The sequence below is a fragment of the Callithrix jacchus genome, chromosome 1 (genome assembly GCF_049354715.1).
Source record: "Callithrix jacchus isolate 240 chromosome 1, calJac240_pri, whole genome shotgun sequence".
NCBI classification, from domain to species: domain Eukaryota; kingdom Metazoa; phylum Chordata; class Mammalia; order Primates; family Cebidae; genus Callithrix; species Callithrix jacchus.
The window spans coordinates 157,223,636-157,234,704 of NC_133502.1; the positions used below are offsets into that span (position 1 = coordinate 157,223,636).

The following is an 11,069-nucleotide window of genomic DNA, read 5'->3' on the forward strand; positions in this document are numbered from 1 at the left end:
GCAATTTTTATATGTAGCTTTTTCCTTGGAAAAGAGATTGGTAATTTTCAGGAAGGTAAGAGACAAGGGCAAAAAGGCATTGTGGAATCTCAAAACTTTCAGTTAGCACAAGACTTTGGTTTACCAGATGGGTGACCAACCTTGCACGAGACTCATAGCCTCTCCAAGCCTCAGTGTTCTCACTTGTAAAACCGGGCGGTGGTGGGGCAGGGGGAATACTGTAATCTCTACCTCACGGACTGGGAATAAATTCATTCATTTGGCATGTACTAGACACCAACTAATTCTATGCCATGCTTTGCACCGTACTCTGAGAAAACCAAAATAAGGGAGGCACAGTTCCTGCCCTCAAGAAGCTCTGAGTCTAACCTTGGGGACAAATATCTAAGAAGTAAATATATAAGATAACGGTCAACAGACACTCTTTGGTCTCTGCCCTTCAGTGTGGTATGTTATCTGACATCCTCTAGTACCTTGACAAAAACTCTTCTTATGTCGTAGTTTTCTGGTAAGGAAAAAAGGATTTATGGTCTTAATATTTCAATTAAAAGAGGCCTCTCCAACCCCAGTCTCTCCTCCATGCAAACCTGCTCCAGAGGAATGCTGTTGTTGAGAAGGAAACTGAAAGAGCTAGAACGCTTTCAGTTGCAAGTAACAGACACACGACTAACGGACAAGAATGGTGAAGTTGAGCACGTGGCTCACAGAACTGAAATACCTGGGAGTGGACTCAAACTCTAGGCACGGGTTGATTCGGATGCTCACTTTGTCACCAGGGCACCAACTTTGTTTCTCTCAGCTCCACAATCCTTGGTGGGTCAGCTTCAAGCTGGCTTCTTTCCTAGTAACAAGTGGCTGAGCAGTGCTAGGATGCACCCCTCAACTTCACATCCAGCTTCCAAGCAAAGAGCACAGGATTCACTCTCCAGAACTCACTCTACTGCGATGGCATGCATACCCAGAGCCAATCATTATTGTGCTGATTGGCTGAGCCAAAATCACATGCCCTTCCCTTGATGTGCTGATTGGCTGAGCCTAAATCACATGCTCTTCCCTTAATGCTGGAAGGGCGGTCAGTCCCAGGCCACATCCAATGCCCATGCAGACAAACTGGGAGTTGTGGAAAGGGATAAGAGGAAAGTTGGAGGCATCAATTGTTCTACCTCGGGAATGTGAGCTAGTCCCAAGTGTGATTCCTGGTCTGGAGAAGGGACAAGGAGGTGCAGGTTGGGGGCTCCTGGTCGGTTCTTCACATGCTTCCCTCCTCCTTTTCCTATACCAGCATCACCTTTAGAGAGAGAATTCAACTTCTTTCTTTCTAAGACACATACCTGTAGAGGCTGGCCAGTGTGCTCACCCCTCTCTCTACCCGTGAGCATGGAAAGCTGAGATTCTTCAGATAGAGACCATGGGCACCACACCTCCTCAGCCCGTTTCGAGTCTCATACACTTCATTCCTATGACTTTCCTAGCCGGCATTTCCAAGTAGCAAATTCCTGCCCGTTCTGCAGAACAGGAAATTCCTACCATTGTTCTTTCCTTGGTTCCCACCTCCACTCTCTTTCTTCCAGAATCACGTAGAAATCTCTAGTCCCTGCAGTTCCCCTACCATCCTCTTCATTTGCAGTGAGTTTATGCATTTATATTCTCTACTATGACTCTGTGGAATCTGAGAAGGGAGGGGAGATAAACACGCAGGATCAGGGGGTCACCTTAAGCTGGAAGTCACTGACCCATGGTTTTCCACCAAAAATAAATCTCCTGTTGAATCCTCTGGTTAGTTTAAATAAGTTCATGCCAGGGATCAAGCAATTTGCTTAGTGTTTTTACAGCGCCTGCCACATGAGGGATGCTTTTGAGAAGATGACCAGGTGGTGGGGGGACTGAATCTGTGACAGTAGAGAAAGGAGAAGTTGCTGAGGATGTGTGGAATGAGGGGAGGAGATAAGGAAGGACTGGGGTTCACATGTAGCACTTACTGCTTGTGTGATTTGGGGTGTATCACTTACCCTCTTTAAACCTCAGCTTCCCTCTCTGTATTCATCAGGATTTTTTACAATACTTGGGTTGCAGGCAACAGAAACTAATGCTAAGGAAGAAGTTGTGTTGAAGCAGCAAGTATGTATAAGGACATCAGTGTGGCAGAAACATTGGCAACCTGGAAAATGTAGCCCCACTGAAAAAAATTCACATTCAAGAAAAAGCTTGTGTACTGCAGTGGCCACATAAATATGCCTAATGGCCACCTTCAGCCTCCAGGCCTCCAATCTGCAACATCCGTCTTCAGGAAAGAGCCCAGGTTTCATTCCTGGTGCCAAGGCCCTGCTTGACCAAGTGTATTCAAACTCCAGGCTAGATGCCCAATTCTGGACAATGGGGAAGGACTAAAAGAGCAAAGCCTTAAGTGATAATGACTGTCTGGTTCTTACCCAAGTCTGCAGACCCCAGCACTGGGCCCAGGATGGAGGCAGCCTCATGGAGGGCCCCGAGTCACGATCCTTTGCTTAAGGTAAGAGGTGACATGACTTGGGGATATTTGAGTCTCAGCCCATCGAAGGCTATGCAGCTCATGGATGTATGATCCCATAGTTGGGATCAACTGGGTCATGAACTCCATTGGAAGGTGAGGGTAGGGAAGGGGGCAGGAACCCACTCTTCTAAATAGGCAGCCAGTCACCAGCTGAAATCTCACAAGCCTCCACAGCCTCTCCCTCAGCCCCAAAGCCAGTAAGTGGCCACCATGCCCAGCAACTTCTCCATTTATAGCTTTCCAATGCACCAGCACTACCTTTTCGCCACCATGAACACTTAGCTCAGATCTTGCCTCCCTACCAATGTGGTTGTCCATTAGCTGTGTGTGATTGCCAAGGGAAGGGACTGTGTTCTGGTCATTTCTCAGTCCCCAGCCATGGGCCTGGCCCACAGTAGATGCATAGTAAGTGCTCTGGGTTGCTGACTATCCATTAAGAACCATGCTTGCCCTTCTGGGAATAATCTTGATGTGGATCAGGAGACCTGGGTTCAACCACTGGCATTAGGCTGGCCCTCTCCTCTCTAGTCCTCAGTTTTCCCATCTCTCTTTTTCTTTTTGGAGCCTTGCTCTGTTGCCCAGGCTGGAGTGCAGTGGCATGATCTCAGCTCACTGCAACCTCCACCTCTCTGGTTCAAGTGATTCTCCTGCCTCAGCCTCCCGAGTAGCTGAGATTACAGGTGCCCCAGCTAATTTTTGTAAGGACAGGGTTTCACCATGTTAGCCAGGCTGGTCTTGAACTCCCGACCTCAGGTGATCCCCTGCCTTGGCCTCCCAGAATGCTGGGATTACAGGCGTGAGCCACCTTGCCCAACCCAATTTTCCCATCTCTACAGCAGGGAGAGGACCCAATTTCTAAAGAACCTTCTGGTTCCTCTGACATCCTCTGAGATCAGCAGCTCTGCTTTGTGACTCCGGAAAAATAGCAACTTTGGCTGCTATTGAAAGGGGTACGCCTACAGATGGATAGAAATGGTGCTTCACACTCAGGAGATGCGCTGGCACAGCCGTGGTCTCCACACTGAGGCTGGTGGGCAGTAGGGGGAGATTAGGGGACCTGGAGTGATCAAGCAGTGTTAAGGTTATGAGCACTTGTGAGCAGCAGCAACAGGAGACTGGAGCGGGACACCCAGCTGTGCATCTCGTCCGACCCACCACCAGATGACCCAAGCTAGTCCCCAAGCCAACCCTCTTAGTTCAGCCAGTGATGAAGAGTGTCTGTCGGATCAGGTTTTGAACCTAGAGGTGCTAATGAAACAGAAGGCCACTTTCTAGGCCCTGAGATGATGTCACCATCATGAGGCAGGCAGAGGGGGTAGGATCAGTATGATAGTCCCCTTCCTTACAGCCCAACCCCTAGAGCAAAAGATGCTGCCACTTCTAAGCCCAGCTCCCCACCACCCTCTGCTTTCAGATTGAAGCAAGAAACACAGACTAGACAAGCACCATTGCAGAGTAAAGCTTTATGTGAAATTCTGTAAATGTGTATAGAGCTGCCTGTGGCCCCCCCTGTGCCACAGGCCTTGTCTGTGGTGAGGCGGAGGCTCAGCACTTGCTGTAGATGGCCATGCTGCCCCGCTCCTGAAACTCTTCCTTGCTGACCCAGAGCTGTTGGAAGGCCTGCAGGGAGGCCAGGATGGAGCCGCCGGTCCACACAGAGATCTTCCTCTGGGGACTGGCAGCCACCGCAGGGCTTTCCCCAGGGCAGAGGAGGCTCAGCTCCCGCTGGAAGCGCTCGGGGAAGCCATCCAGCATGGTGCAGCCGCCACACAGCAGCACATTGGCGACCATCGCCTCCTTGAAGCCCGTGTCCTGGCAGCGGCCCAGGCAGGCGGCCGTGAGCTCCGGGAGGCCAGGCTGGGTGCTGCCCACCAGGGAGGGCTTGAATAGCATCTCGGAGCAGCGGAAACGCTCCTGGCGGATGGTGATGAGCTTGCCGTCTGGGAGCTCGTAGTCCACGCGCAGCTCCTCCGGGAGCAGTGCGAGCTCCTCCTCAGGAAGCAAGGCAGCAAAGCAGCACTTCTTTTTGATGTGCTCTATGATGTGCAGGTGGTCGTCCGTGAATGCGTGGCCCGCCTCATTGAGCAGCTGCATCAGGTAGTTGGTGAGGTCACCCCCAGCGTAGTCGGCGCGGCTGGTCAGGCCCGGCAGCACGTCGCCCTCGGAGATGGGCACCACGTGCGAGACGCCGTGACCGCTCTCCACCACGAGCCCCGAGGTCTTGCCGTACGAGTAGATGGACAGCAGCGACTGGGACGTCACGTGCATGGCGGGGATGCCGAAGGCCTCGAACATGAGCTCAGCGTACTTCTCCCGGTTGCTGCTGGGGCTGAGCGGAGGGTCCGAGACCAGCACGGCGTGCTCCTCGGGGACAATCTTCATGGCCGTGTGGAAGATGTACTCCCAGATGTCCTGCACGCAGTCCCAGTCCACCACGACGCCGTGCTTCAGCGGGTTCACCAGCTCGAGAGGCACCTCTGTGCTCAGCAGCTCATGGCCCACCAAGGTCTCCTTGCGGGTGTCACCGGCGTCGGCCGCCTCGGGGCAGCGTTTGCCCACGGTGGAGGAGATGAAGTAGGTGGGCCTCGGCTCTCCCGCATAGCCGCACTTGCAGTACTGGGAGCCCAGGTCGATGATGATCGCCTTGATTTTGTGCACCTTCCTGGGCTTCATCTTGAGCTGAGTGGCCGCACCTGTGTCCCGGAGGCCGGCATCAGGGCCTGGCAGCGTTCCCGCCTCTCCGGGGTCACCCTGAGCCGTGCCCAGGGGCATGGGGCTAAGGCTGTTCCTTGCCGCCATCTGCCTTCCTAGCACCCCTTCTCACATCCACAGCCTAGAGCTCCCTGGGGAGAAATGAGAGCTCACCTCCAGCAGTGCCGTGGCAACCACCAGGGATTGTGATGTCACTCTGGGCTGGTCCATTCAGGTAGCAGGGGAGGGCGTGGCTTGGGCCGGCTCTTAACCTGTCACCCCCAACCCCATCTCTCTTACTCTCAGTGCCACTTGCTCTGTCCTGTGCGCCAGCAGGTGGCTGGCAGTTTTAGACATCCAAGCTCACTGGGGTCTCAGAGGTTTCTGCTTAGCCCCTTGCATTTCCATGCCTAACCTGTTCACTACTGGACACCTTTCCTCCTCTGCTTCTTGGTGGAGAAGGCCTAAATATTTGAGCCCCTCCAGTAAGGTAGGCACTGTACCAGGTACTTCACTTACGTTGTTCTGCAGGTAGGCAGAGCTGAGGAAACGAGGCTCAGAATTCTAAGGTCTTGTCCCAGAGCAAATAGCACTTGGGGTGTTTGTACCTTAACCCAAATTCATCAAACTCCAGTGCACCAGGCCTTCTTAATGGCCCCAAGAGTTTTTTCCTCCCTTCTTTCAGCATTTACTGGGGCATGTAGTAGGTTCTGCCCAGTGCAGCCTACCAGTGATAGATGATAAAAACCCAGGCCACCAGTAGTGCCCAGTCTGGGTAAGAATATGGAGTAGATGCAGATGGGTTTGCGGGAAGAAGTCTACTTGAGAACTCATTTGACACAGCGAGTCAGAAGGTGCTCTAGAGAGAGGAGGTGATGCTCAAGGTGAGTCCTGGAAGAGGTGTAGGTATTTGTGAAGTAGTTAAGAGGAGGGAAGATGTCCCAGGCAGAAGGCACAACTTGACACAGTGAAAGTGTCTGGAAAAACAGATGAAGCTAGAGAAGTCACAGAGCCAAACAGGGAGGGCATCAAATGCCAGAAGCAGGTTTAGACTACATTGAGGAGAGCCAGAGAACCTGTGACGACTTTAGGCAGGGAGATGATCCGATTTGCCCTCTAGAAAAATGTTAGAAAGATCTGCATTTGGCTGTAATGTAGAGAATGGGTGGGAGAAGCTAGACTAGAAGCTGAGACCTGAAACGAGGTCATTGGAGAAATTCTGATAAGACTTGAAGGGAGCATGACCTAGGGCTGTGAGAGTGTGGAAGAGAGGAAGAGGCTGGTTCTAGAGAAGTTTAGAAAGTAGAAGAGAACCCTATCTGTTGTTTCCCCAAGCATCCCTCACTTCAATCCGAGCTCTTACTCTGGCATTTGAGGCTTTCCCTGATGGACTCTTGTGATGTGGGATGTGAGGCAGAGGGAAGGATGAATGCCTTGGGTAAGGTAAGGACCTGTGCCCAAACAAAGAAAGATGGACTATTATCCAGAAAGGAAAAATTCACTAGAGTGCCATAGGGACCTCCAACTTAAGCTGCCATTCCCAGTCCAAAAATTAAAAAGTCAGATAAGGTGTTAGATATAGTGAACTCCAAGTTTCTCTTCAAAGAATCAGTGTGTCAGTATCTTCAGCTCTCTTATTCTTTAATTCTCCATTTTAAAGTTTAATTTCCTAGTTCTCTGAACCCCCTTGCCTCTAGTTTTGGTAAACAACTTTCCCACCAGTTCTAATCAGCTGTAACCATCTCTCTCACCAAACTACCCACCCCACCACTCCAGCTCATACCCCTGCTCTCTTTAAAATAGCACACAAATGCAGAAAGGGCAATGACAGATGACAGATGGGCAGGCCAGGGCAGCCTAGGAAGAGCAAATGAGTCAGAGCCTGTCAGGCCTGGAAGTGGAAGGCACAGGTCAGGCGAAAGGGTTCTCCAAAGGTGTCCACATCTTAATCCCTGGGACCTGTGAATGTGTTAACTTTCATACCAAAAGGGATTCTGTGGATGTGATTAAATGAAGGAATTTGAGATGGGGAGATTATCCTGTACTGTGGGAGTGGGGCCAATGTAATCCTTATATGGGGGGCACAGGAGGGTCAAGGGCAGAGAGATAGATGTGGCAATGGTAGCTGTAGTCTGAGGTCTTTCAAGGTAGAGGAAGTGACTGTGAGCCAAGAAACACAGGTGGCCTCTAGGAGCTGGAGAAGGCAAGGGGAAGTATTGTTCCTATACTTCCAGAAGGAGCACAGCCCTGAAAGAACCTTAATTGTAGCCCACTAAGAATTGTAAACTTCTGACCTCCAAAATAGTAAGATAACAGCTGTGAGTTGTTTTAAGTCACTAAATCCATGGTAATTTGTTATAGCAGAAACAGGAAGCTAATCTAGGCTCCTCTAGAGTCCAGGTTAATGAAAAGGTACCAAGCAGCTACAGATTTCTCAAAATTCAAGTAGGAGTTTGGGGAGAAAGAAATAGAGGACTCTAAATTACATATGCCTTTGGTTACCATAGACACAACTTTTGAAACAAAGTCAAACAATCTGAGTTGGCCATGCAAATCCCTGAACAGCAGAGGCAATTACACTATTTTCCAGGCAGCCAGGCATCAAAAGTACTTTCCTGTTTTTCCTTCAAAATTCCATGCCATTATCTCATCCACTGACCAAGAAACTGAGATTTTTGTCCTTGGGATGACACCTCGCTGCCCCCATCAGACAGTCACAAACCTCATGAGACTGGACTTGGTCCTTTACTTTTTTTATACCCAACAAGGAACTGAGAGCACCCCTGTAGCCTCTCTAAAGGAGAAAGCCCCTAATTGTGGTGACTGCCTCTTTTATGAAGGGCTGGGATCAGGTTCAAGGTGTGGCATAACATAAGGTTGGATTCTGCCCTGAGTGTGGCAGGCATCCGCATCAATGTGTCCAGCTTCGGAAATGGCATGACAGATGGTGGCCAAGCGGCCTAAGAGATGCAGGCTAGGTCCCATCAAGCTGTGTCCCAGCACATTCTGGGGAGGAAGCCGCAGTCAGGAGAGCTTGGCTACTCCTGATTGGGTATCTTTAGGTGAGCTATGCACCTACGAGCCTTAATGTTGTCAGTGGGACTTTGTAGGGTCTAATTTCACTGCCTACCCAATGACCCTGATGAAGGCACAGTAGGTATACAAATGTATATCCAAAAATAATTCCTCTTAAGGTGTTTTAAGTGTCACCCTTAGTGCCCTTGACATAGTCACCAGAGCAGCAAAGGATCCCACTAACATCTACATCAGATGGTGTCAGTGCTCTGTGCCAAATCCTCTAGTGCTTTCTGACCTTATCCATGGTCCTCACATTGGCCTATGAGGCCTACCATGAGCTGCTCGCCTTCCCCCACTCCTTACTAATCCGACTTCTGCTTTTCCTTACTCCTTCCATACCAGCCACAACTGTCTTCTTGCTCCTCCTCTAACTCAGGAGGTCGGCAAACTTTTAAGGGTCAATATCTACTTTCATTCAGTTTTTTGGGCAATACTGTCTTCAATGGCATGACTCAGCTCTACTGTTGTACTGCAAAGGCAGCCATGGCTGTCATGGCCATTCATAGGCAAATGAATGAGTGTGGCTGTGTTCCAATAAAGTGATATCCAACAAGCCAGAGACTGGATTGGACTGCAGCCTGCTGACCCCTGCTCTAACTCTTCAGTCACACATCTGCCTCCAGTCCTCTGCACCTGCTGCTCCCAGACATCCACATGGCTCTCTCCCTTCCCCCTGCAGGTCTTCATTCAAACACCACCCTCTCAGGAAGCCCTGCTCAGACCACACTAGCACTGCCACCCTGCTTTTGCTCTTAACGCTCATTTTGGTTATTGCCTGTCACCCCCAACCCCCACCAACTAGAAAAAGAGATTTTTGTCTATTTTTTTCACCACTGAATTCCCAGCTGCCTTGTATATAGCAGGCACTCAATATTAATTAACTGAATAAATCAGACTTGTTAGAAAATTTAGAAAAAGGGGAGCCATTTCAAAAACAATATCCCAAATGTACCTTAACACAGGATAAAGGTTTCCAGTATCTAGAAAAGCCAGGTCATCAGATTACATCATAATTAGTGATGTCATTGTTGGGAAAACTCTCATGGCATTCTCTGATTTAGGTCTTTCAGCCTTGAATCCAGGGAGATTGAGGAACTTTTCTGAGAGTGGTACGGCTCTTGACAACATGTGGGCTCCACTGGCAGCACTCATACGGGATGGGCCTGCCAAGACGGTCGGTAACCAGGCCGCCGGGCAGACACAGGCCCTCCAGACTGCCTCCTTAAGGGATGGCCCAGTGAAGCGGGCCGTGTGGGTTGGCCGTAGTTCAGAGCCACAAGAACCTACTGAATCAAAGGCAGCCACGGAGAGGCCCAAGAAGGTGGTGACCAAAGCAGTGGTTGTGGACCTGGGCACTGGCTATTGTAAATGTGGCTTTGCCGGACTGCCAAGACCCACCCACGAGATCTCCACAACAGTGGGCAAGCCCTACATGGAGACCGCTAAGACTGGGGATAATCGCAAGGAGACATTCGTGGGGCAGGAACTCAACAACACAAATGTTAATCTCAAGCTAGTTAATCCTCTGCGACATGGCATCATTGTGGACTGGGATACAGTGCAGGATATCTGGGAATATCTCTTCCAACAAGAGATGAAGATTGCCCCGGAGGAGCATGCAGTCTTGGTTTCAGACCCACCGCTGAGCCCACACACCAACAGAGAAAAGTACGCGGAAATGCTGTTTGAAGCCTTCAACACCCCTGCAATGCACATTGCCTATCAGTCCCGCCTGTCCATGTACTCCTATGGAAGGACCTCCGGCCTAGTGGTGGAGGTTGGCCATGGCGTGTCCTATGTGGTCCCCATCCGTGAGGGTTATCCTTTGCCCAGCATCACCAGAAGACTAAACTACGCGGGCTCTGACCTGACAGCCTACCTGCTGGGCCTGCTGAACAGTGCAGGGAATGAATTCACCCAGGACCAGATAGGCATCGTGGAGGACATCAAGAAGAAATGCTGCTTTGTGGCCCTGGATCCCACTGAAGAGAAGAAAGTCCCTCTCAGTGAGCATACGATGCACTACATGCTACCGGATGGAAAGGAGATTCACCTGGGCCAGGAAAGGTTCCTCTGCTCAGAGATGTTCTTCAAGCCGTATCTCATCAAGTCCATGCAGCTGGGCCTCCACACCCAGACTGTGTCCTGCCTTAACAAGTGTGACATCGCCCTCAAACGGGACCTTATGGGGAACATACTGCTCTGTGGGGGCAGCACAATGCTCAGTGGCTTCCCTAACCGCCTGCAGAAGGAGCTAAGCAGCATGTGTCCCAATGACAGCCCACAGGTAAATGTGTTGCCTGAGAGAGACAGTGCCGTGTGGACTGGTGGCTCCATCCTGGCCTCACTTCAGGGTTTCCAACCACTGTGGGTCTGCCGCTTTGAGTACGAGGAACATGGGCCTTTCTTCCTCTATAGAAGGTGCTTCTGAACGGCAAAGAGCATGGCTGCTGCACTGGCAGTGCATGCCCTTGGCTGGGCGAGCATGCTCCTACACAAAGTGGGTGGAGCCGGGGCTTATTCCTATAGCATTAAACACTCCTCACATGCCCCTCCACAGTGTGTTTCTCTGCTTCCTGACCTAGTAAGAACAACTTCGCACATGCAGCATCTGCCTTAAAATATACATTTCCCAAAACAAAAGCAAGAGTAGGGGGAGGATGAACAAAAAAGGACAGGCATTATATGTGGAATGCTTAAACATTCACTTGCTCTAAAATTATGCTGCCCCTTATTTTGTGCATTCCCCACTTTCGGAACTACTTTATGG

At 50.5% G+C, this 11,069-nt stretch overlaps 1 protein-coding gene across 1 annotated transcript; it reads left to right on the forward strand.

Annotated features, from left to right (window-relative positions):
- The first annotated feature begins 9,367 nt into the window (after nt 1–9,367).
- ACTL7A (actin like 7A) lies at nt 9,368–10,854 on the forward strand. The gene has a single exon (XM_035254026.3). The coding sequence runs from the start codon at nt 9,426–9,428 to the stop codon at nt 10,728–10,730; it is 1,305 nt and encodes a 434-aa protein (XP_035109917.1). The 5' UTR covers nt 9,368–9,425; the 3' UTR covers nt 10,731–10,854.
- The last annotated feature ends 215 nt before the right edge of the window (nt 10,855–11,069 follow it).